The sequence below is a fragment of the Monodon monoceros genome, unplaced genomic scaffold (genome assembly GCF_005190385.1).
Source record: "Monodon monoceros isolate NGI ecotype Baffin Bay Population unplaced genomic scaffold, NGI_Narwhal_1 Super_Scaffold_18, whole genome shotgun sequence".
Taxonomy (NCBI): Eukaryota; Metazoa; Chordata; class Mammalia; order Artiodactyla; family Monodontidae; genus Monodon; species Monodon monoceros.
In genome coordinates this window covers 14,468,000-14,495,615 of record NW_021703774.1, presented here as the reverse complement: position 1 = coordinate 14,495,615, position 27,616 = coordinate 14,468,000, and the positions used below count along the sequence as shown (strand labels likewise).

Sequence of the window (27,616 nt, the reverse complement as noted above, 5' to 3'; positions counted from 1 at the left end):
TTCATTTTGGAAAATTTCTGGGAGAATATGTACTTCAGTTTATTTTGCATAATAATCAAGTCTATGCAGTATTACATTTCATATTTTTTCTCGTATTGCTGTATGGTCTTCATCACTATTGTTTTAACTAACTAATATAATATTAGAATCCTATTAATGTAATATTAGACTAATATAACTCATTAAGAAATTCAACTTTAATTTATTTAAACATTTCCTATTATAAATAACACATCAGTCATTTTATATGCTTCCCAAGGAAGTGTTTCCCAAGAATATGGCTAAAGATCATGGTCTCATAAAAGAGTTTTTAGTGTATACTTGTACAAGTTATCAATTTGTTGCCTCTCCGTTTCAAACCTTGGCTTCATTGCCTGCTTTGTGGTAATGGAGCTGGAACCTGTAAACATTTCTCCTTTACTAGCCGGTATGATGTTGCACTCTATCAGTAGAGGGTGTTGGAGGGATCCTGCAGGAGATGGAGGTTTCTCTTCCTGGTTCTGGTGTGCACCCCTCTCAGGAGATCACTCACCAAGTGATGTTCAGCCATACACAGCTGCCAAGCTACCCTTGGGCAGCTTTGCTTTCCTTGGCACTCTGCCAGTAAGTTTTTTCTCTGTAGAGCACCTGAGGTGCTAGAGGCCAGATCCCAAGGGAGTTCTGCCTTCATGGAACCTCAGCGAACTTCACCGTCAAGTGGGTCACGGTTGCACCCTGTCCAACGAAGTCTGATCTCATCCCAGGTCTTATCTCTTCCAGTTCTGTTCCTTCCCTAGGTGCTCTGCTTCAGCCCTGGGGGTCATGATTTTTCCCTGTCTCTGTCTCTTCTCTTCCCGCATTCTTTAGAGGTTTCTGGTCCCCTAAGTAAGTAAAACCCTTTTGTACTCAATCATTCTGTGTATTCCACTTTCCTTGTTCAGATTACTCCGTGCTTTCTGTGACCTGACTGGACTCTAGTCTGATATTCAACATATTTTCATGAAGAATTTGCAATGACATATGTAACAGAATGTCAAAATAACCCTTCACTCAACTGGTCACTGCCTTAGTCTCTTTAGGCTGCTATAACAAAATACCACAGGCTGAGTGGCTTCTAAACAACAGAAATTTATTTCTCAGTGTTCTGGAGGCTAGAAGTCCAAAGTCAGGGTGCCAGCACGGTTGGGTTCTGATGACGGCCCTCTTCGGGGTTGCAGTCTGCCAACTTCTCGCTGTGTCCTCACATGGTGAAAGGGATGAGGGATTTTTCTGGGCCCTCTTTTGCAAGGGTACTAATGCCCTGTGTGGACTCCACCCTCATGATGTCATCATTTTTCAAAGTCCCCCCACCTCCTAATACCATCACCTTGGGCATTAGGTTTCTAGCATATAAAAAAGGACGCTGTATCATACAAAGAACAAAACAAAAGCTTTAGCTTCTAAATATGCATCATTACAAAAGGCACTTTTCTTATATTGTACTGCACAATAAAAGTAACCAGTATTTGCTTCATCTCAGTTTTTAAAAATATGAACCATACTTTTATTCAAAAGGGTGGATTGGTGTAGTTTAATGTAGTTATGTTATATAACAGAAAAATAATTAGAAATGTTTCCTTGCCAATTTGTGGAATGTAACTCTTTTCTTTTTTTTTTTAAATTTCAGATATTCAGTACTTCTTAGACACTGCGCTGTCACCATATACCTCCTATTCCTATTACCTCGAGACCAGCAGCTTGAGTGGTTCAACAAGGAGTGCAGCTGTCACCTACAGGACAAAACCAGGGGCCCCAGAGGGAAGCCTGAACTTAAGTTATATCAGTCCTATTAGCTCAGACTCTGTGACACTTACCTGGGCTGTACCTTCAAATCGTTCTGGTCCTATCGAGAAATATATTTTGTCCTGTGCTCCTCTAGATGGCATCCAGCCCTGTGTTCCCTATGAAGGTCTTGAAACCACCGCTACCATCTGGAATCTGGTTCCATTCACCAAATACCGTTTTGCTGTACAGGCGTGTACTAGTGGAGGCTGTTTACACAGCACCCCTCTGACAGTGACCACAGCCCAGGCACCTCCCCAAAGGCTGGGTCCACCCGAGGTGCGGAAGATCAGTTCCACAGAGCTTCACGTAGAATGGGCTCCACCGATGGAACCAAATGGTAGGAATTCAAGGCCGAGATTTCCCATTCTTGGGTAAAACGTGGAGGAGAATCTGGGTATTTGGAATTGTGCAATAAGATTCTGACAACCATTTTCAGTTTTATAACTGCATGATGTCATAATTGGGAAACAATTTCTAAAGATATACTATTTGTCCTGGTTAGTAGAATAAGTATATTTCTTTAATCTAATAACAAATTCCACTCATTTAAATTGCCCCCTAGAAGGCTAATATTATCTTTGCTCTTAGTGACATCTGCCATAACACAAATGATGTTTCTAATTTGAAACTCACTTAGGAAATGCATTATATGTGACTGTGTCACAAGTGAGGGCACCCATAAGCAGTAAATTTTCTTTTAAGCAAGAAGAAGATATGAAATAATACAAAAAATATGTATATAGGCTAGCTGACTCCATTAAGTTAATTTTTGGGCTTATATAATTGAACCCTTGGTTATACAGGCCAGCACACCTTCGTAGATTTTTAGTAATTTAATATCATGTACGTATTATAACAAAAGCTTTTTTCTTAGGATTTTTAAGTTACTTGATAAAACGAGGTGGAAATGAACTGTAATATTCTAATATTTATGTAAACAAGGCTTATGTTAAGCAGATAATCAAATCAAAATCCCCAAATTTGAAACTATACAAATTGAAGGTACAGTGATCAAATTTCCGAAAAGAGATAGCCATTCTTAGCATAAATTATGACCAATCATCCTGAAAAATATTGAATTTACCTATCATAAATTATAGTTATTTTGTGTTTGTATACTTTTGCGCTGTTTTCATTTTCCATGAATATGCTTTTCAGTAATATGCATTCATGTAGCTATCAACTTGTAGTTTGGTTTTTTTTTTAATAAGTACCTATCATGTGGATTACCAAGAAAATAGACAGGTAATTGAGTCAGAAGCACAAGGAAAGCCAGGACTCTTCACATAACCTACCTAACATCACCCCACCCCTAAAATAGCCCATTTGTCTAATAAGTCCTCTTTGTTCACCGTTTCACTTTTCTAGGCATAATTATAAGATATGAACTATACATGAAAAGACTGAGATCTAATGGAGAAACCAGGTCAGCAGAAAGTCGAGTTTTTCAGAGCAGTGGCTGGCTCAGTCCTTACCCACTTGCAGAATCAGCCAATGAAAATGCATTAGAACCTCCCGAACCAACCACAATCATCACTGGCTTGGAGCCGTACACCAAGTACAAGTTTAGAGTCTTAGCTGTGAACATGGCTGGGAGTGTGTCTTCTGCCTGGACCACAGGAAGAACGGGAGAATCAGGTGAAGACTAATGCTTTGAACTCTACTTTGGAAACTCCTGAATGAAAATATTGCCTCAAAGTAAAGTCAACAGCACTAAATACATTCGAAAAGCAAGAGCTGTACATTTACATAAACCAAGGAAATATTGAATGCATAGATTGGTTTCATAGATAACTCAAGGTCACAAAGTTCTTGCAGTAAGTTCTAGGGAAAAAAATAATGTTTTAGTTGTTACTTCAAGGCGCCAAAATGACTTAACTGTAGTTATAGTCTTTTGGGAATGCTTGTCAAAAATAGCAATTGGTTTCCAGTCCTGAAGTGGGCTGGCCATATGTCCCATCTTGCTCCAAATTCAGTACAATTTATGTTCAGTGGAAGATATAACTGTTACCAGTTTCACAAATCTGTTTTTGTTTTTCTTTCTCTTTCCAAAACAAATAGCTTAGATACCAAATTGTACCTTAAAATATAATCCCAGACATCAAAATCTATAATTTACAAGTGTGTTTATAAGCAGTTGGCAATATGGTAAGGAAAGATGGTGAAAAGTTTTAATTTTCTTAAGATAGCTTTACTAAGGCAAATGAGATATTTTTAATCCTCCACCTCATTCTTTATATTATAAACACTTCAAATTTCATGAGCCCTTGACAAAAAAACTACACTTTTGTTATGCTTTGAATCTATAGATATACAAAGAAACCCACATCCCGATTTAAATTGGATCTGTTCGGACTGTGGAGGGTAAGTGTAGCTTCAAGTTTGATGTCCAAGGGAATCATTTCATGAATAAAATGTGCATTGTGCTTGAGCATCTCTTAATGACTCCCAGCCATCTTGTCCAAATAATAGGGCCATGATAGCACAAGTGATGAGCCATGGCATTCCGGAAGGGGAAAGTCAAGGTCAGAAATGAAAAGTAATGGATGAAACAGCAATACTGGACCCTCATAATCGTATGGGTCACTGGCTAATGAAAGTGCAATGAGGTCCTTTGATAATACACCTTTGGTTAGCACATTTAAAATCCATATTAAGATCTCAAGGATGGCAGGGGGAGAATGTATGTGTGTATGTCCCTGAACATTTCAATCCAGATTTACTGAAAACTTTTCGAATTTCTTCGGGGTTATTTAGAACATTTTCGATTTCCCTCTTTCTAAAGAGTAATATTCTCCCAGGAGCTCAGTGAATTACTTCTCTACATAAGAAGTCCAGTATGTCACTATGCATTGTTCTAAACTTTGTGGACTGAGACATATTGTTTTTGTGGCTTCTCCTTTCAAAGACGTCATAAGACCTATGGTTTCCTCTCCAGCTATCTACTAGTTACCTTTATGAACACAAGCAAATTCCTATTTTTTAATTTTGTAAATGGAAAATATCTTTGTTAGTAATGTGAAGGTGGAGAACATCCTTGCAGATATAAAAATAAGTGAGTGAGTAGCTTTTATACACACCAGCATCTTCTTTGATTTTTAAAAATTAGAATATTACGTAAGGAGTGAGGAGTTTCAGAAACTAGGATAAATGTGTGAATTCAGGTTGAAAACCTGTGAATACAGCATTCATTGTCTTGGCTGTTGTTATTGTTGTTGTTAACAGCGCCTGTATTCATGACCCCTCCTTCAGTCTCCGCCCTCTCACCGTACTCGCTCAATGTGTCCTGGGAGATGCCAGCAGATAATGTGACAAGAGGAAAAGTTGTGGGGTATAACGTCAGTATGGTTTCTGAACAATCACCTCAACAATCTAGTCCGGTGGTGTTTTCACAGGTATTGTTATTTTCAACTAACGACCTTTCAGAATTGAATTATGTCTTCATATTGACATTTTCTGTATTTGCAGAATTCTGACAGAATTTTCATTTATATTGGGTTGGCCAAAATGTTTGCTCAGTTAATGAATACATTCAATAAATTTCTTGGTGAAAATGAAAAATATGTCTTATTTTTACTTAAAACCGAATGAAGTTTTTGGCCAACCCAGTACAATCCTTAAAGGGGGCATTCGTTTCTTAATATAATATTTATATATACAAGGCTCTAAATACTTATATCACTCATTTTTCCTAATATAAGGGTATATGGAAATAAAGTTGGTATAACTTTGTTTCATGAAATCTGCTTTTTCCACTTAGCATATATCCTTAAATATCTTGCAGGAAGCTGACATTCAGTAGCTGTGTACTATCATATGGGTGCACAATAATGATTCAACCAATCCACAATCAATTGAAATGTCTATTGTATTAATTCTCTTGGAAATCTAAATGACATTGATAAGAACATCTTATATGTACATTTTGCATATTTCTGTTTCCTAAGAATAAATTCTGAGGGATGCAGTTTATCACAGCTTATAGCAAAGGCTGTGAACATGTTCAAGGTTTGGGATATGTAGTGACATATTTCCTTCTAGTGAGTTATATCCAGCCAGCAGTAATGAGAATAATGATCATAGGTAAAGATTACTGAGGCTTTACTGTGTACATAGACTGATTCATTTGATATGTATAATAATCCTGGAGGATGAGAGGCTCCTGTTACCCTCCAGTTTATGGTGTGACCAGTGTCCTTTCTATCAGCATAAGAGTGACCAATGACAAAGACCGGCTGATGTCAACTGGACAAGTCATTCTGCATACTTGGCTGTTCAGCATCTCTTCTGAGGAAGATGCTCTTTGGAGGACATTAACAGGACATGAAAAGATCTTCGCACTTACTTGATGCCCTGTCCCGTGGGCCTATCCACATTCTTCTTCCCTAGACATCCTAGTTCCTGATTTTCTAGTCTTTTTTTCTTTTATGGCCATGTTCAATACAACCAAACCACAGCCATATAATTCAGGGACCCTTCCCTTTCCACACAGGATAAATCACCAGGTGCACTACCTAAAGTTTTGCCCATTGAAAGGATTTCTTTTTATTGCTGGGCTTTAGGACCATCCCTGAATGGAGCTATAGAGCAGCCAGCACCCATTTTTGACTTCATTAACCACATACTAAGACAACCCATCCGCAAACCAAACCACATTTTTCTACTCTCACAAGTCTTAAGGTTCCTCCGAGGAGTCATAGGTAGGAGTTGAGATTGAGCCAGCAGTGTCAGAATGGTGGATGACATGTGGGTTTGGATTACCAGCTAGCACAGCATATTATGCGTTCTGGCTGTTACCTGTATTATAATATTCTATTCCAAGGAACTAAGATAAGAAAAAAAAAACCATAGTTTATACAACACATCCCAGAAATCAACTTGTTTTTATCCCGCTTTTACCAATTACTTGCCATATCACACATCTCTGTGCTTCAGGTTTTATTCATGTGTAAAATGGGAAAACAATTTCTGCTTATCTATACAGTTTTTGTAGAGCTTGACAAATATTAGATATTGTTATTATTAGTGATTATTAATGGGATATGGCTACATTACATTTTATAAAATATTATTCAATGGGACAGGAAAATTTTTATATTGACAAAATTTATGTATATAAATCTTCTGTTTGTTTAAAAGTCTTTTCTTTGTGTCTGAATTAAAATAAGAATATAGATATGTCATTTTATTCTCCCTCTTATACCCTCTCCTGCAAACATTCATCTACCTAATCATATATTCAAGAAAGTGAAATCACAAGTGGCAAAGTCAAATTTTTTATGTTCTCAACAATTAAATTTGTATCCACACTGACCTGAGCATGTCTTGTTATAATCTTGGTAAATAAATAGCCAAAATTTCTGGGGAAAGCCTACTGTAAAAATAACTGTTAAAGGATCTTTACCTAAGAATGTGGTAGAAGACATATATAGAAGTGATGCTATTATCATTGTAGTATTTTAAACTCCTACAAAGTTCTTCTCACCTCTTTAAAGATTAATCCCACAAAAACTTTCAATTAGGTACATCCTTTAAGACTTGTTAAGATGAGTCTATGTACATGATAAAGACACAGTTTATCTGAGTGATGATTTTGCATGCCCCAAGCTCTAGGATAAGTGTCTCTTAAAAATCATGTAATTTATAACAACTATATGTAGAGAAGAAGTAAAATTTCATCAAAATTAGTATTAGTCTACATTTTATCTTTATTACGTTTCATTTTGTGTTCTTTAAAAATTTTTTTTTAAATAGATCTTTATTGGAGTATAATTGCTTCACAATACTGTGTTTCTGTTGCACAACAAAGCGAATCAGCCCTATGCGTACACATGTCCCCATATCCCCTCCCTCTTTTTTTTTTAACCTTTTTATTGGAGTATAATTGCTTTACAATGGTGTGTTAGTTTCTGCTTTATAACAAAGTGAATCAGTTATACATATACATATATCCCCATATCTCCTCCCTCTTACCTCTCCCTCCCGCCCTCCCTATCCCACCCCTTTAGGTGATCACAAAGCACCGAGCTGATCTCCCTGTGCTATGCGGCTGCTTCCCACTAGCTATCTACCTTACATTTGGTAGTGTATATATGTCCATGCCACTCTCTCACTTTGTCCCAACTTACCCTTCCCCCTCCCCGTGTCCTCAAGTCCATTCTCTAGTAGGTCTGTGTGTTTATTCCCATCTTGCCCCTAGGTTCTTCATGACCATTTTTTTTTGTTTTTTAGATTCCATATGTATGTGTTATCATATGGTATTTATTTTTCTCTTTCTGACTTACTTCACTCTGTATGACAGACTCTAGGTTCATCCACCTCACTACAAATAACTCAATTTTGTTTCTTTTTATGGCTGAGTAATATTCCATTGTATATATGTGCCACATCTTCTTTATCCATTCATCTCTTGATGGACACTTAGGTTGCTTCCATGCCCTGGCTATTGTAAATAGAGCTGCAGTGAACATTGTGGTACATGACTCTTTTTGAATTATGGTTTTCTCGGGGTATATGCCCGGTAGTGGGATTGCTGGGTCGTATGGTAGTTCTATTTTTAGTTTTTTAAGGAACCTCCATATTGTTCATCCCCTCCCTCATGATGTGTTCTTGAGACAAAGAATAACTTGTTTAAAAATGATTCAAGTTTTTAAATTAAATAAGAAATACCTTAATGTATTTTATCTTAAAAACAATTTCATTTTCTAAAAATCTACATTAAATCCCATGAAGATTGTGCTAAATGAGATAAATCTTATAGCAATATTAAGTAAGATTTACTCATTTCAAAGTTTTATTTTTCTTAGAAAATTTTAAATCACATTGCACAAAAGAAAAAAGTTTATATCTTCAAAACCTAAGTAGCCATTTTAAAATTGGAAAAAAGATTAATAATTCAGTGTTTGATGCTTTTCTGATTTCTAACTGTAATTGCAAGAAAATGGTGCCAGTGTTTGAAATTATTCCTAGATATTTTGAATCTCCAAAGTCACCTTTATTTCTGAAAAATGTTATGTAAGCAATATAATTTATATTCCAAACACACTGCTTTCTAGAACTACTCAGTTTATGAAATTTTAAAGTCAGTACCCAGGCACATATTCCAAATGAATTTTATTGTACTCCTAAAGGGAAAACAAAATCTAGAAATTGACTCCAAATGTTATTAATCTTTACAGTTAGCTGTAGTATTTATATTTATGGAAGATTATTTCATATGAATGTATATCAGTATCCCTTAGAAAAATAGCTTCGTACTCATGCTTGCTGTCAGACTATCCATTTTAATGACTTTTTTTTCCTGAGTATAATCACCAGTGGTCTTTGTATCTACAGACTAAGCAAATTTACATGGTTGCTTTTGATCAATTCTAGTTATAATGACAGGACAAGCTCTCAGTGCTTATTGTTTAATTACTTGTTTATGGACCATAGAGTCTCCTTTGCTCAAATCTGCTATTTTCATTTGAAAATGTGTGATAAAGACAGTATTTCAAAAAAAAAATGTAACTGATCAATCTGCTTATGCTCAGTTGTACAAGAAAGATAATTGAGAATTGACTTCATGTGGGTGCTCAGTAATCTTTCCTTTTTTCCCCTTTTCCTTCCTGTGGCTTTTTTTTTTTAAAAACAAATGATGGGATTGATTGAACATAGTGACATCTTTCTGTACCAGCTCCATCACCTAGCATGTGGGCATTACTGCCCTGGGTTCATTTTGGCCAAGCCCCGTGGTTTTATTTGGACTTTTTCACGATAACAATGACAGTGTCACCATTCTTTATCTGTACCATCAGTGACACGAACTGCACCACCATGCTGCTTTATGAGGCAATAACTCGGATTCCTCATTTATCCACTCAGGAACTGGATTATTACCTCATAAAGCAGTGTGATTGTACAATTATCAATTAAATCCTAGCTTGTTGAGGCCCTTCAAAAATAATTCCTTTTCCTAATCATGGTTGGCAATAATTCCCCCTGTCAGAATTCCTGGAACTTTGCTTGTCAAGCTAATATTTCACACTGATTATCTATTATCTGACTTCTGTTTTTTTTGCTTCACAGGTGTTGTGCACTGCTAAATCCCAAGAACTGTCTTATATTGTAAAAGGACTACAACCTTATAGGATATACAACTTTACTATTTCTTTGTGCAATTCAGTTGGTTGTATAACCAGTGCTTCGGGAGGAGGACGGACTTTAGCAGCAGGTAAGCAAGTTCTAAAGGACATGAAAAATACATTGTGTATTTATAAACAAAACACCTACAAAGCTCAATACCTTCTTTAGTTTGGACATAATATTTGTCTTTTCTGCTTCCTCCTTCTCCCTCACTAGCCCTTATTGCTACTGACCTTGACATAGAAAAAGATGACACAGAAAAAGAAACTTAAGAGCCCTGAACATTCCTGAGTTGCAACTGTGTCACCATAAGAAACATAATTAGATGCAGAGTGACTACAGGGCTCCCACCACCCTAAGTCCTAAAGGTGTCCCAACAATTGTTTGAAGTGTTTGGCAGGCTTCTTCTGAGGACTCAGAATACTCCTCCTCTCAATCCTAACTTTTTTTGTGTGGGATTTGGTCTATCCCCTCCTGCCCCATGGAGCTAACAGCAGACATGCAGAAATTACTGGGTTGCCCTGGTGTCATATTTTGCCTTTATTGGATAGGCAGTAGTGTGCTTATTAATCTGTTTATTATGAATATGAAGCTCCTAAGTACATAAAATTGAAATAACGACTTGTTATGAAGTATAATCTTACCAAGAAATAGTTTGTATAATTTTTTGCTTCCTTCACTTACGACAAATTAGGTTCACACAAACTTGATTACAGGTATTATTAACACCTATATAACCCAATTACTTACCATTTAGGATATTTTCAAATCAGTTTTTCTGTCAGCATCCAACAAGGCTTAGATTCCTGGTGCTCTTTAAGGAAATGTCCAGATGTGAGGAGGTTAAGAGACTCCTAGGCGAATGACAGATAGCATGCAAACATGTTTAGCTATGAAAATACTCCTTAGACTTTCTTCCTTACTGTCTTCATATACAATTCCATAGTTTTTGTCTTGTTTTATTTTGTTTTCGTTCTGGAAAAACTTGTTTGGCTCAAATTATCTTGTATCGATATACAACAAACTTCAAATATAAGAAGTAATTTTGCTTCTTCAACTTGTCCACCGATGATGGGGACTTCCCTGGCAGTCCAGTGGTTAAGACTCTGTGCTCCCAGTGCAAGGGGCACGGGTTCAATCCCTGGTTGAGGAACTAAGATCCCCACGTGCTATGTGGCACGGCCAAAAAAAAAAAAATTTTTTTTTCAATAATGAGAATGACTCCAAAGTTCCAAGTAATTATGTTTTATTATCTCTGACTGAACTCTTTGCGTTTTTACATATTTAACCTATATGTACAAGTATTTATGGTGTACCTAGCTTGAACAAAAAACGCCATGCTCCTATAAGAATATTTATGTATTTTTATATACTATGTTATTAGAGAGTTACAGAGTGTGGATAACAGGGGAAGACTCCCTGTCTCTTTTAGAAAAAATGGCATAATTTGGGACTAGAGGATCAAAATTAAAAGAGGAATCTGTCCTGGGGGCTGGAGAAAGTGAAAACAGAAACCACAGAAACCAAAGGTTGGCCTGAGATCTAGGGGAGGATAAAGGGACTCCGATGATGTGACCAAGCAGAACTGAAATCACAGCTTCTTAGGGTTGTAAAACATTTCAGAGTCACCTAGGGTGACTGTCTAGCCAATATTAATATATCCTATGCAACATTCCTTCCAAGTGTTTGTCCGACCTGTGTTTGATCCTTTAGTGGTGGGGAAACTACACCTCTCTGGCAAATCCTACCGTGTTTAGAGACCTCTTTGAAACGCAGTTTCAAGGTGATACTAATCCAAGATACCTCCCTCTGGTTCCTATTGAACATTCTCCTTCCACTCCCTTGCGGGCTGCCCTCACTCTAATTCACCTTCCTCATGACATCACTTCCAATAACATCTTCAGTAACAATACCCCCAGCCAAGTCTTCTCTCCTCCAGGCTGTGTACTGAGGGACCTCCCAGCTGCACCTCACATGCCCTAGTTTTCAGCACTGTTAGGACAGTTTCTCTCCTTTAGATAGGATCTACTCTGTTTTTTCATAGACACAAACTAAAAGAACTGAATGGAGACATGCCGGTCCCCAGAGACTAGACAGACCCTGGACATGGAAAGAGAAAAGCAGGGAAAATGTCTATAGAATGGCATCTTCCCTGCTTAATGGACCAATGATCACGTCTGTGTGAATATCATCCTCATTGGTTGCAGTAAGAGTTCCTGTGGCGTGGAACTCACTGCGCCCCAGTGCTATGTGCTCTTCTTCTAGTCACTGGTGAGGAGGCTTAAGGCCACTCCATCCAATGGAAGCTGAGTGGAACAGAACTCATCTAGGCCCTCTGAGTCCTCTCCCTGCCTCTTTATCCCTGAAAAACAGAACTTGGAAACCTCTCATAGTCTCCGAAAGCCATGAGATGTGCAAGTTAATTGACTTTTTCAAATAAGAGTTTATTTGTGTATTTTAGGGGAAAATGATAAGCCAGAATGCCGCAACTTGAATTTGGGCTCTGCCATCTACTAGCTTTGTGACCTTGAGTAAATTATATGATCTCTGTGCCTTAGTTTTCCAATTTATAAGTAAGGATAACCTATTACATGGGGCTCTCCCGAGGAGTAAATACATGTTAAGTATTTAAAGCAGTGCCCAGCACAGAGTAAATCCTCAAAAAACAATTGTTATTTTTAATCAAGATTTCTATCATAACTGTTTTGTAATACTTTTCTCAGTCACAATGTAAATGTTATAGAATGTCTAATCGAATGTTATCGAAGTCATGCAATTTATTTTGCAACTTTGTTTCCGTAACAGCATTATAACATAAATATAACAATGGAGAGTCCTAAAACTAAGGATTGAATGGCAAAAGTAAACTGTAGGGGGGCTAACATCGAAAAGCATCATTTTTCAGTTCTGTAAGGAGCATGTTGTTCAGAATTATGGCATGCATTTCAGGATTTTGATCAAAAACTACACATTTCAAGTTTGTTGTTTACAATATAGAGTTAATAATGTGTCATAACCGTATTGTTGCTATGTTTTGCTGTGAGTACTCAATTCAGTAAGCATCTATTAAGGTTACTATTTAAAGCACTGGGTGGAGGGGATTCTAGTAGAATCCATTCAAGGATACCTTAATGGTGTCTGCATTAAGGTACTGACAAATAACAGGTAGGGTTAACACCTTGGGGGAAAGGATAAAAGAAAGCTATGGGAACGGAGAATACGGTATAGATAGCTTTGATTTAGGAGACTGGGAAATTAGCTCAGGTTAAATGGCACTTGAAATGGACTATAAAGAATTGGTAAAGATTTTTCCAGCTATTATACCATGTGTTGCTGTTTGAGGGACTGTTCCATCCTGACATGATGAAAGCTGAGGTTTATAAAGATGTCTCTGTCAGTACAGTGTAGAATAGATTAAAGTGTGGAAATAGAGACTGGTAGACATTCCAAGGGGGCCATGAGAAAGTAAATCAGATAAATAGAAGGAAAGATTAAAAGAAAGGAATAGGGGCTTCCCTGGTGGTGCAGTGGTTGAGGGTCCGCCTGCCGATGCAGGGGACGCGGGTTCGTGCCCCGGTCCGGGAAGATCCCACATGCCGCGGAGCGGCTGGGCCCGTGAGCCATGGCCGCTGAGCCTGCGCGTCCGGAGCCTGTGCTCCGCAACGGGAGAGGCCACAACAGTGAGAGGCCCGCGAAGCGCAAAAAAAAAAAAAAAAAAAAAAAAAAAGAAAGGAATAGAGTAGATCAAGGAAGGGGAATCCACAGGTTAAGAAGAGGGAGAAATTGAAGATGACAGTAAATATCCTAGACAGTGGTGATGCCACTAAATCTAATGCAAAAGACGAAGAAAGAACATATGGGAGAAATAAAACCATGAGTTTCAGTTTGATTATCTGATGGAAACACATCCATGACAATTATAACCAGCCAACAGCAGAAAATGCAAATCTGGAGCTTAAGAAGGATGCGGGTTTTATAGTCACCTGCATGTAGAAGAAGGCGAAACTATGGATGATAATGTATTAGTGAAGGCAGAGAAAATACAAAATAAAAGTTTACATCTCAGTGAATGCTCACATTTTGGGAGGAAGAGGAAAGGAGGAATAAAGGGAACAGAGACGTGGTCAGAGTTAGAAAAAGAACCTAGAAAAAGCAGTATCCAAAAACTCAAGGGGAGAGAGAATTCTAGAAGGAGAATGTTGTCAGTAGGGTCACATGCTGTAGGGAAAGTAGGAAAAATGTAAACTGCAAGGAACGTGGGGTCACTGATGACTCTCTGGGCAGCACTCTGATTAACATGGTTAGAGCAGAAGCTGGAAGGTAAAAAATTAAACAGTTGCAGGAGAAGATGGGATAGTAAATTTTAAATGTGTAGTTTTTTGTCCTTTGCCAAAATGTTCCTTCTACTCAATTTACATTAAAAAAAGAACATATTAACTTTGTTCACATGTGAAATCCTTTCTTTTCTGAAGGAAAAATTATTTTAGCGTTCTTCTGGGAAATTTTTTATTTCTTTATCCCTTAATTTATTTTGTCAGAACTCTCTGACTCTTCATCTGCCGAGCAGGGAATAAAGTCACTTACATGAGAAAAGTATAAAAAAAAAAATTTTTGCTTGCCACTGGATTTATTATAAAATATACCATTTTCAGGGGTGTTTGGATCAGGGAGAATGGACTTGTTTTTATTAGAATACAAAGAAAGCCCCAGCAATTACAGATCCAATATCCTTCTTAACTCCTTTGTTTTTAATAGGTGAAAAAGGTTTTTTTTCTAAAATTTTCCTAGGATTAAACCTCTGTGTGTAACTGATAGATATTGAGTCATAGAAATAAACAGTGAGAAGGTCAATTCTTTTGAATGGTCAACAGGTTTGTTGACCATTGTAGGAAAGGAATAAAAGTTAAGTTGCAGCTATGATTCTTCCTGCTCTGTTTCTTCTAGTAATAAAGTTACAATTTGGAGGGTATATATTACTCCAGTGAATTCTAATGGATTTGTGAGAAATTTAACTCAAGTCTAAATGTAGTTCATGTGAGTGAAGTGTCAGGAATCCGAAGAAGCCAGCGACCATTTAAAAATTTTGAAGAAGGGCACCCAAAATTAGAAGTAGTAGTCAGCCTTTTTGAAGCACTGAATCACTTAAACATGTTTTTTTTCCCTTAAATCTCAGTCACAGAGATCAAAAAGATACTTGTAAAGATGTATGTTTCATTAAAAAGCTTGAGAATTATAATTTGCTCTCTTTGAAGTATTTTTTCAATTAGATATTATTAGAATTACACATTTCGTCCAGGATATTTATTGCTTTACTCCTTTAGTTTTGGTGCCCATGACAAAGTCTGAGAGCTGATGTGAGAGAGGTATTCTCCCAGGAGCGGCTGCATCTCCACTGCAAAATCTTCAGGAAACTGTCATGGGTGACTTTGGAGTTGCTTCTGGGTATATAAGGGTCATAAACTGATGGACTGGGCACCCTTCTTATACTTTTCTTGAAGATTACCCTTTTAATCTAATAACTTTGTACATTTCCGCCCTTTGTGAATTAAGTACAAATTAAACCTTCCTTCAGAGAAATTCCTTTTGGAGATCCATTCCTGGAGGGAAAATGTCCTATTTCCTTTACCTGTCATAAAATGACCTCTACACTACAAGCTTAGAAGTGCCCATCTCCCATTAAGCAAGTAATTAGTGGTGCATTAAGATTTTTGTCTGAATCCGAAGTAGAATGTATGTTTGCGGCTGGGTTGAAAATACACATTGTTTTGTATGCAGGTACATAAGTCTTTTCATTGTGAATAGGACCCAGAGTGATTAAACAAGCACTCTTAATATGTTAATTTATAATTTTAATTACAACAATCTTGTATATATAGTCATTAGTGAATACTAATATAAATATTTTTCTACCTTTTTATTCATAATGCATAAACCAATCATCCAGTTACTTCTCTGAGGTTGCCTGTTTTTGTTTCATAATACAATCTTTGTTCTTAGTTATGAATGCATTTTGTTCGTTCCTGTCTTGAATAATCCCTCATTAAGCTAGTCACTTTCTGCTCCATGCTAAAAAGGAAAAATTATCATGCAAATGTGGCATGCCATATTAAAAAGCACATTACCAAACACTTTTGTTGCTGTCCTTCAATTAGTTTCCCTTCTTTGAATTTAATTCCATTTGTTGTTAAACTACCGACTTGATGTATGGACTCATGAATCTCAGGCTGCTGCCAGGAAAGTGGGGAAAAAAAAAAATCAAAGCCTCTTCGAAGAGCTGCAGAGGCGAACTGAAATGAATTTGCTTCACCTTTGACAGGAGCACTTGAACAGCAGTGAAATCCTCTGCGGATTCAACTTGGCTAATTATCCAATTATTTATTTCAAGAATAAAGGCACTGTTTTACAATTAGAGCAGTGTAAGTCAATCTGAGAAATTTGGTAATGACAGATGACTTAAGTCACTTCTAAGATGAACAGTATCTGTGCACACTTGTCTCACCCAGTCTTTTCAGGCAACGTTCTCACGTCTTAGCATCAGGGAAGTCCTGAGTACGCGGAAGGGTTGGTTTTGTTTGTTTTGCTCTTTTGACAACAGAAATTATTTTGCCCTTCTAACCACCGTGTCAAATTTCCGTGGCTCTCAGGCAGTGTTGAAGTTGTATTTCTCTTGATTAAAAGCTTTTGGTTCAAAGCAATACTTTTTAATTGCCTAATGATATAAGTCAGTTCTTAGGAAAGAACCGCACATTTAGGAGTTCATTTGCAATATAACTGAAAAATTCATTGCATGGCAGTAAAACAATTTACTGTTAATTACAAGGAGAAGAATTTGCTGTAGCATGCTCACAGATTGCCATGAATCATGCAGCACTCCTAGAGATTTATAACAGATGTGTAAGTGGGATGAATTAGCAGGGTTTAATAACAGAGACACAAATCATGCAGACTTCAAGGAGCTTTAATTGATATACTAGAATGTGACGGGCATGAATCACTCAGCCATTCAACAGCACAGTAACATATGGTCAGCTCAATATGCTGCATCTGAAATCGGTTGGTGAGTCGTTGGTTGTCCCATATGGTGGAAGCAATATATTTCTCATGATTCAAAAAAATACATCCTTGTTTTTAAGGAAATATAATGGCAAAGCGTGTTTGTTATTGAACTTGAATGCCAAACTGGGGTTTTTTATAATGATTTTGACATGGCAGCTTCCCCAAATATAGAGCGGCTACTACTTGTAATACCAGATCGTAGGAGACATTATGAGAACCAGATTGGTGCTTGTTGGCAGGCTTGATCCAACAAGCAAAGTCTACAGAAGAGCTCAGCTGACGGGAGCTGCAATTGTTAGGGAAATCCTTCAGACTCCTGATAAAGCCAACCAAATGAAAAGGATGATGTCAGTTTCATAGAAGTTCAGGAATGCCCAGATTTGCAAAGAGAATAGAGTGAACTGAATGAGAGACCCTTACTTAGCAGGGTAGGAAAGTGGCTGTGACAGCACCATGACCCCAATTGTAACAATTGGACACAACATTTTAAAAATCAACCTCTTAATTAAAGGTTCAGTCCTTCAGGAGCATTCTAAAAGAAATCATGGCGGACCAGTGCATCAGTGGTAGCACCAATCCCATGTTATTCCTGAAGGATTATTTCAGTGTAGGAAAACAGGTAATCCTGGTGCAGACCAACAGCTGGTAGCATGCAACATCTTTGTATGGAAACTGGAATCTGGCAGCTTTCGACAAAGCTTTTGTAGCATTAGTAAACCTGACAGACTTGAAAAAGGAATATTGCAGCCTTAGAACTGTGGCTGCCAGAATTTAATGTCAACAATTAAAATTTATTTTGATCCTTACCTACTGTTTATTACTGTTTGTATACACAACAGACCTTACTAATACAGAGATGCACTATTAGATGGAATTACCATCTGTTCAGAGTGAAATGCTGGCATCTGTCTTAGATGCTAAAACTAAAATGATATTATTTCTAACAAAACAAAATTAACTGCTTTTTACTCACCCACTTTAATGTTGAATGTGTGATGCACCCAAGGTAAAGCCTTGTTCATACACTGTGTAATGACCTCTGTTGCCAGGTCTGTATTTAGATATGTGACTTTCACCGGGCCTCTGTTCACCTTTTGTCATGGCAGAAATCACACTTTTTAAAGCACCATTTTAGTTTTCCGATGTATTAACTATAGTAAGGCATTAAAACAACACAATTAAAATGTGTAAGAATTGAACTAGAAAGACTATTGTGTGCAAAATATTTTGATAGATGTGCCCTAAATAAATGCAAGGGGAAAAAAATTAAATAGACAAAAATTCATCTGAACAGAGTTGCCATACACCCACAGCTTTGGGAAAAAATAAACTGTTATCTTCTCTGTTGGACTATTTCTAATTTTCTCCTACACTGACATATAGGAAAGGTTTATATTCAGCATCCCCTCCTTTATTTTAAGCCTAAGTATCCTATGAAAAAAGATCTCTAACTTGTAGAAGTTAGAGAATTTGGAGTATCAAGGACAATGGTAGTTTCCACACTGATGTTGGATCCATGATGCTACTTTCTGAGAAGCCCGACTTCAGTTCTATATTTCACAAAATAATAAATTTTGTCACACCAACGTTTAATGCATGTACACAGTGCATTAACTGTAACTGTAGTACATTTATTTGTGCTAGAGGAGACTTGAAAATGATTAAAAAATCAATACTTTTCTGTCAGAGAAGCAAGTGTTACTATGCATTTAAGTAGTTAATTGCATAAGCCCCATAAAAGCTTCAAGTTTGGGTAGCAAGGATGCCATAATTACAGTCCAAGCAACTACCTTTTATTGACAGGGGACTTTAGGGAACAGTACATGTTGTCATCGCTGCTGCCCTATGTACAGTTCAGAAATCATGGATCCTCACACTGTTTATGTGTTGGACGTGAGGTGCGTGCAAATTATTGATGATCACCTGTATGACAGCTGGTTAAGGTAGTGTTTATTCATCAAGGAGGTGATTCCCCTTAAATTCTCTAAAAGCACTGCTTTCTGGCCTTGTTTATATCATAGAACACACAGAAAAATCATAATATGTATCTGCCGTGCTGGGGTAAAGAACAAGATGGCTCAGAGCTGTGGGAGATAAGCTGGCTGGCTTCCTGGAGGGCTGAGGGGATCTATGTATCCAGCATCCCTTCTTGGTTTACTATGGAGAGGAGCTGCTTGAAAATGTTCAAGCAGAATTTTGAAAATGGAAGAGACCCTAGGCACAATCGGGTCTGTTGTGCTCTTCAATAAATGAGGTATATTACCCAGCGATTCTACCCCTGAGTTCATATCTGGAAAAAATGAAAACACTAATTTGAAAAGATCCATTCACCCCAATGTTCATAGCATCCTTATTACAGTTGCCAAGATATGGAAGCAACCTAAGTGTCCATCAGCAGATGAATGGGTAAAGAAGACGTGGTGTATATATATACACAATGGAATATTACTCGGCCATAAAAAAGAATGAAATTTGGCCATTTGCAACAACATGCATAGACTTGGAAGGTATTTCCTAAGTGAAATAAGACAGACAGTATGATATCACTTGTATGTGGAATCTAAAAATTGCAACAAACTAGTGAATGTAACAACAACAACAAAAAAGAAGCACCCTCACAGCTATAGAGAACAAACTAGTGGTTACCAGTGGGGAGAGGGAAGGGGGGAGGGGCAATATAGGGGTAAGGGATTAAGAGGTACAAACTATTATGTATAAAATAAGCTACAAGGATATATTGTACAGCACAGGGAATATAGCCAATATCTTACAGTAACTGTAACTGGAGCATAACCTCTAAAAATGGTGAATCACTCTGTTGTACACCTGTAATTTATATAATATTGTACACCAACTATACTTCAATAAAAAAATTTTTTTCAAAAAAAATAAACGAATGAGGGAGATACTGAAGAACAGAGAGGCCAAATAATGGATTAGCCAATGTTCTATAAGTAGGGTCCTAAAGAAGCAGTCTAGAACCTAAGTTTTCTCCTTTCCAGGTCAGTTCCACTATATATCCTCTCTCTTGAAGGGGACTAGTAAACAAAGAAGAAAATGGGAAAATTGATGTTGTTCTTTCCTCAGTCAGAGAATAGATAGTCAACAAGAAAGCACTGAGAAGTCTCTGAGAGTCTGAGGGGAGAAGCCTCTCCTCTTCTGGACGCTGAATGGAGAGCGCTTGCCAACTGGGAAATCATGGCTTCGTGAGCCCGGATTTTACGTTTGAGTCCTAGTTCCGGGGCCCTTTCACAGGTGTTCGGGCCTAACAGCATTTGGCAAATCGCATTTCCTGTGACAGTTTGCATCTCTGAGACCAAGTCAGGATCATTTTCCCCTGACAAGATGCCTGAGGATGTCTCATGTTAGTCTTTCCCCCCCTCACACCCCTGAAATGAGGAAACGATGTGTGTTCCTAGATTGCTGTCTTCCTAATGGTTGATGATGCTTTACGATATTGACACAGCCATGCAGTCTTCATAGACAACAAACTCTTCCTTGAGAACAGATTTGATTTTAAAGACCTGTCAGCAAGGACTTCTGCTCATTTGGTCTTCAGTTCTTATCCTAAGATGGTCAAACTCCACACTACGTAAATTTTGCAAGTGTAAACTTATGCATTATGATATGCTATTAATCAGATTATAGAGTAATAAATGCTGCATAAAGAAGAATGTATATTACACAGTGTTGTATAAAAGAATGCTTGTAAATAGGAGAGACTAGAAATTGGATCACAGAGCTAATGCAAAAAAATACAAGAGCACCGTAATTTTATTCCAAGTGGAAACAGACTTTGTATGTTGTTAGTCTTTGAATCTAAAAGCCTAAGTATCCTATGAAGATCCATTTTATACTTTATGCTTATAAGAGGATTTTCTAAGTAAACACAGATTCTAAATGTGGATGAATTGAATCATTTTATAATATGCAATTTGAAAGATGCTTTATTGGCTAGTAAAAATAGTGCCCTGTATTTGAATAGAAGTTTGCTTTGTAAAACCTAACGCAGTTATATTGTTTTTAAAAGCAGTTATTTTCAAAGTGTTCCACTGAAAATTTATCCTCATGTTGGATGGGAAAACTGAGGCATATAGGTTTGAAGTGATTTTTGTAAAATCATACAGAATTGGATGAAAAGTGAAAATTATATCTCTAGAAGTCTGCAGAGACTTTCGCATTATTCCATATTGTCGCTCTCCTTTTTTTTTTTTAGAAGATGTTGCGGGTAGGAGTTTATTAATTAATTAATTTTTGCTGTGTTGCATCTTTGTTTCTGTGCGAGGACTTTCTCTAGTTGTGGCAAGCGGGGGCCACTCTTCATCGCGGTGTGCGGGCCTCTCACTACCGCGGCCTCTCTTGTTGCAGAGCACAGGCTCCAGATGCGCAGGCTCAGTAGTTGCGGCGCATGGGTTTAGTCGCTCCGCAGCATGTGGGATCCTCCCAGACCAGGGCTCGAACCCGTGTCCCCTGCATTAGCAGGCAGGTTCTCAACCACCGCACCACCAGGGAAGCCCCATATTGTCTCTTAATTTACTGTCTTGTGATGAACAAATGTATACCTATAATCCCTTCACTTTGATGATCTGAGCCATACTCTTTAATTCACCTGTCTCTTAGTGAGTCTGTGTTTGTGTGTATGTGTTTAATAGTTCAGGAGTATCTGTTTTTCTTATCATTATTCTACTTGTGAATGTATATGAGACCAGTCTCATTTAATTGATTGAAAGTTCCTCTCTGGTCTTAGGGGAACTCTGAAGGTAGTGACTGAGTAGGTACTCACCCTTTCAAGTGGGCTGGGTTGACTCAAAAGTGAAACTGTAACAGACCAGCTGAGAGTTGTTTTTGGTTTTTCTTTAAGCAAGTAAATAAAATACACACACACAAACACACACACATATATATACTCTAGTTCCACTCATTCTCTGTGGTTGACTTCCTAAGAATGGTGTAATTGCTCAGCAGGGCAATTCCCCTGTGAATCTAGAAGCGCTCCACGACTTGTTAGACTTTAAATAGTCAACATTAATTTTAGTGGATTCTCAATGCATGTGTCCTCATTGATTATAATCATTTTGTCATATTTTAAAAATTGCATGCTCTCACTTTTAGTAGACGTTCAATCAAACAAAACAAATAAACAAGCAAACCTACTGAGTTGCTGGAATTCCTTTGATTTTGTTTTGTTTGACTCTGAAATCATATTCCTGACTAAGAAGTGATTTTCGATGATGCATCAACGGGGAAAGGATTCTGAATACAGTAGTGGTACAAATTTTCATTATCCCCATCCAGATGGGTGATTGGAGTAAAGTGAAAGAGTATTAGATGTCAGACAAATGCGACCTTGAGAAAGTAGCTGCTTTCAAATAAGAATAAATTTGTTTTCTACACCTGTGACTTTATTTCTGTTTTGTAAACAAGTTCATCTGTGTCATTTTTTAAGATTCCACATACAAGCGATATCATATGATATTTGGATATCACTGGAATAGATGGTGTTCTTCAAACTAAAAAGTTCAAGTCTTTGTGTGCCAGATCACTAGGGAATCTTAAGTGGAATACAGGAAAGTAACAGAAAAGCTCAAAATTCCTATTGTCTGCTCCTAAGTAGAAAATTTTAAACAAGTGAAAAAAATATAATCGGTCCTCCATTACTTGCTTCTCTGACCCCAAGACTCAGAAATCTTTGGCAGTCCTCCTTCCCCAGTTAAGCTAATAGCCAATGATGGCTTCCTGAAATTTTACAAAGATGGAACTCCAAACTCTGGAGATGTGCTTAGTGGGAGAAGAAATTTCTGCATGGCTTAGCTTTTTATTTTGTTTTGGATTATTCTGAAGAGGGATCATAGCTTGTAGAATGCAATCTTTGAGAACCCAGCATTTAGCTACTTTTTGGTAAAGAATACTAAAGGAAATCATGCATAAAATTTACAGATTCGTATATATAAGAATAAAAATATCACATGGCTCACACTGGCGGAAGATGAACAGAATTGTTAATTATCTTTCTAAGTTGATGAACTTTTTACTCACTGCCCTCTCTTCTTTACTAAAAATGAAAATAGAATCACAATGAATTGTTTCTCTTTGGAAAGCTGGCCAAGCTTTCTAGAAAGTAACAAATGGTCATTGTTCGAAGCTGATTTAAGGTGAATTGCCTTCCTTGGTTTAAGAATATTAGTTTTTGTATTCACACCATTTTATCTTACATTTACTGAAACAGGCAAAAACTTTGTGTCTGCACAAGGCTATGTTAACACAGGTGTAAGTTAAGATCCACAGCCTTAGTCTGGGTCCTCAATAAATAGACTTGGCGATTATGACATGTGTTCCTTTCTTCATTTTCACCCCTCAAACCCAGCTGACACACTTCGAGTGGATATGAATCTCATCCTACAAACCCAACTGCTTAAGAAAATGAAAATCGAAACAGGTCTTCATTTTCAACAACTCAGTTGTTAATCTGATCTGTTTCCAGTAGGTTTTAGGGGAAGTCTCAGAGCTGTCACTCCTGGGGCTTCCCAGGAGGCTCCAAAGAAATGCCAGTGTCCCTGGACCTCAAGGCGCACCGTGTCCCCAGTGTGCGTGTGAGCCCTGGGCCCTCACTGCCCAAGGCTCAGGCCGCTGCTGGGAGTGCTGTGGTCACTCCAGGGCCCCCGAGGCTGCCTGAGTCTGTCGTGCCTGGACAGGAGTTTGCAAACCGCTGAGATCACAGGCTCATTCCTTCCTGTGGATGTTTTGGCTTTCAGAGTGGTGTTTGTTTTTTTGTTTGTTTTAATTTAGACCAGTAGCTAAGCTTTAAAAATCAGAAAATTACACATAAAATGATTTTTTTTTTAGGTAACAAAATAAGGATTTGACAACATTGGGTTGTCATTCCTGAATCATCTGTGGGCTGGCGCGAATTAGTGACTGTTCACCCCCGCCCCGCTCACCGGTTTTTCTCAAACCCCACTTTCTCTTGTCTCCCTAACTAGCCCATTTCAACCATTTCCTTTTCCTGCTTGGCCTCTGTGAATTGCAGCCCTGACTCGATACCATGTTAAGACAAGGGACTCTGCCCTTTGTGATCAGTAGCCACTAGCTTGGTAGTCACCGGCTGCAGGATTCACAAGGGATCTTGTAGCTCCTGGGTAGGGCAGGGGTATTCTCTAGAAAATGGAGAAGCCATGAGCCATTAGAGACCAACAGGCACAGAAGCTAGAGCAATGAAGCATCTGCTTGGTAAAGAGAATCTGGGTGGTGCTCCAACAGACTATAATATGTAGTATCCGTCAGGTCGCAAGAAAGAATAGAGAAATTATTTGTAAGAAAAAAGTTTGTTTAATGATAAAAGCGTATTCAAAATTTTGTTTAGTCACATTTAATATTAACTCTGTTTTCAGTTCCTAGACCATAGAAATACTGGAGACCATAATTGATTTGATTTTGAGTGTAATGTACACAGGTGCATGTGAACATATGTGTGCATATCTGTGTCTAGAGATAGGAGCCAAATTCTTGAACGTAACAAGGGTTTTCTAATATTTAGCACCAGCCCAACTGAGGCCACCTCTGGTTGAAGGAATCAACAGTACAACCATCCATCTTAGGTGGCAGGCACCTGAAGAACAGAATGGACCCTCTCCTACATATCAGCTGGAAAGGAGACAGGCAGCTCTACCAGCTCCTAGGGCCACAATGATGAAAGGAACTCGTTTCATAGGAAATGGATATTATAAATTTCCCAGCTCCACTCACCCAGTCAATACAGACTTTACTGGTAAGTGTGCTTGATATCACTTTCTTTACGAGGCACTCAGCCCTGGGGTGTTTTTAATGCTTTTGATATGTCTTTACAATGAATTTTTACTACACCTGTTTATAGAGATACTAATGTAGCCCTTTTATAACTTTAGCTTGATTGTGTCGACATATTTATCTCTTCAGTATTCTGAAAAAAATAAGTGGGGTAAGTGGAGGAAAGAAAAGAAAAAAAATATATATATAATAGATGTGAAAAGGCAGTGGTGTTTTTTGTTTTTTTTTTTCTTCTGCCCACACTGCGTGGCGTGTGGGGTCTTAGTTCCCAACTGGGGATCGAACTCGTGCCCCCTGCAGTGGAAGCACAGAGTCTGAAACACAAGGGATTTCCCTGAAAAGGCAGTCTTACTGGATCAAAGTATGTGCTGGAATTGACTCTTGGACGCTATTTACCAGAATGTGTTCCTCGGAGTATTCCTCACTTCCTTTGTGGAAAAGAGTTCTGTGGGCAAATGAGTTTGAGAAATGCCCCCATGCTATTGGAGATTCTCAGTACACGTCAGCTTATTCCGGTCTCTGAAAAGAATTATAAGAAAGGTACTTAACTTTGTTTAACTATTCCTAACACTTATTTGATGTAGCTTTTTTCTTTTTAAAGTGTAAAAACTGTTAATACCCCATGTTCTGTGGAGAGCGTTATGGGAAAAAGTAATTTCAGGGAAAGCATACCTTCTGTGGGTCAGGAGTAGAGTAAGGCAAGTGAGGCACAAAATTTAAAGGCACCCAAAACTCAGTAATCCATGTAAATAATATTTTAATACAATATTTTTCAAATAAAAATCAATGCAAAAAAATCCCCAGTAAAATATAAAAATTTTAAATAAAGACAGGATCCAGTCCTCGCTGTGTGAGCCAACCTCACACGTCTCACTCAATTTCTGGTCTGACTGGTATTACAATATTCTGGAAGTCCAGTTATCTCTATGAATTACAGTTTTTTAAAGCACTATTTCACTACAGACATAGAAAACTCTAATTATTCATGATACACACTTTATTTCCCATTAAAAAAATTTTTAAGTATATAATATGTTACTCTGTAAACTCATAATGATATTAATTTAATCCATGAGAAAGTCATTTTGGAGCAAATAGCTAGTCTTTCCAATGCTGCATATGTTGAGGACAATGAAATGGAATTTGAACTATAAAACGTAGCTCACATATTTTATTTTTACTTAAAATGGTAAATAATTTGCTTTTAAGTGAGGCTGGCTGCTGATGTATATTTGTAATGAATCATGATTATGTTCTAGCTGTGATATATTAAGATTAATGCACGCTTAACCACTGGACTAGTATATCCAACTCCTCACTGAGTATTAGAAATTCAGCCATTGAGCTCCCCTAAAACGCTCGACTTCTACTTAATATTCGTAAAAGTCAAAGAAAGGGAAGAAAAGAAAACATAAGTATCTGGGAAAGAACCTATGGATAAAAAGTCAAAGACTTTTTCTCAAATGGAGCTAGAACTGACTTCCTGGTCCAACATTTGGCTTGTGATGTGTTTCTTCGAGGAAACAGCCTTCGTTTCCATTCATCTGGGTCTCGCTGCGGCAGGCATGTCAGCTCGGATTTGCTGGCTAGCCAGCAGACAGGTTTTTGATGGGATCACCTACTGTTGTTGCCGTGAAAGATAGAGTGGCCCGTCGGCTGTTAATAAATTTAGTCGTCTGTGCTGTCTCCCTAGCCGGCCTCAGACTCCGAGGTGCAAGGGCTAGGGGCAGATGCAGGGTCTGGGAAGTTTTCCAAATTCCTCTTTAAGAAAGTTAGGCCGTAAACACTGGCCTCACTAAGCAGGATCCTTCTGTCTATAACAAAGCCTCCAGCTGCACAGAAAATGTGTTTGGAGTCCACAGCATTTGAAGGACAAGACAGGGAGATCACAGTTTGGGCTTGAACGACTCCCTAGAGCTTTGGCGATTCCTGGAGAATAAGCAGTTCTTCTGCATTCAGCCATGTTCTGGGGCCTCGCTACCTCCTTTTTACGAGAAGCTTGGCTTACTTTCGAGTCTCTCTTAACTGTTAAAGTAACCAGGTCTCCATCAAGTTATTGGTTTGACCCTTTGGCTCACCTGGCAGATTCAGCTGGATACTTTTATTGAGCCAGGTTATGGTTTAACAAAATTTCCCCAATTAATGAACCAGGACAAGTTTACAAAACCAACTCAATCAATAGCTTTCCTTCAACTTGGATCTTCTTATGTAGAAAGGTAAATGTATTATTAGCATCATGCATTTGTTTTACTTGTATATTCTTTCATCCAATCCCTCTACAGCATTAGAAGGTAGATATTTTCCCCCTCATGGAACATGAGGAAGTGAGGTTCCAATAACTGGCTGCCACATGGTGCCACAGCTACTGAATTTTGGGGGTGAAATGTGAATTTGGAAGCTTCTGGTTCAAAAGCTGGTGCTTTGCCACAGAGCGGGAGGGATAATTCTGTGGACAGTAGTTTGGAAGTTGTGGAATAATAAGTATCTAAAAGTAATAAATGAGGATGGAAGATGAAATAATGATCACCCAAATAAACCTTACTCAACACTGCTAAACTTTTTGGATTTGTCTTTCGGTTTTTTGGCTTTTCAGGTAGCAAACAGAAATAGTATTGGCATTATTTATTACTTGCATCTCCAGAGACATCTGGGGATAAGATTTTTTTTTCCGTAGCAATTAATTCTAGAGTGTGCCTAAAGCTAGATTTTTAACATCAAACAAAATTATTTTAAGTGGGCTGAAGTGCTGTGTGTCAAACAGTGCTTTCAACTCACGTTCCTATAAATTTCATGCAGTTTTTATATTCTAAGGCAAATTTAATGAGCAAAT

General features: G+C 37.8%; 1 protein-coding gene across 2 annotated transcripts in view; it reads left to right on the top strand.

Annotated features, from left to right (window-relative positions):
• The window catches only part of USH2A (usherin), a 788,115-nt gene that overhangs the window by 191,532 nt on the left and 568,967 nt on the right, over positions 1 to 27,616 (top strand). The window contains exons 16-20 of one of the 2 annotated variants that reach the window (XM_029229459.1): positions 1,646 to 2,140; positions 3,172 to 3,441; positions 5,029 to 5,198; positions 9,871 to 10,015; positions 24,518 to 24,748. In XM_029229459.1, coding sequence (XP_029085292.1) covers positions 1,646 to 2,140; positions 3,172 to 3,441; positions 5,029 to 5,198; positions 9,871 to 10,015; positions 24,518 to 24,748 — 1,311 coding nt within the window. Of the gene's footprint in view, positions 1 to 1,645; positions 2,141 to 3,171; positions 3,442 to 5,028; positions 5,199 to 9,870; positions 10,016 to 24,517; positions 24,967 to 27,616 lie in introns of those variants that run through there. The other variant, XM_029229460.1, reaches the window with a different exon arrangement.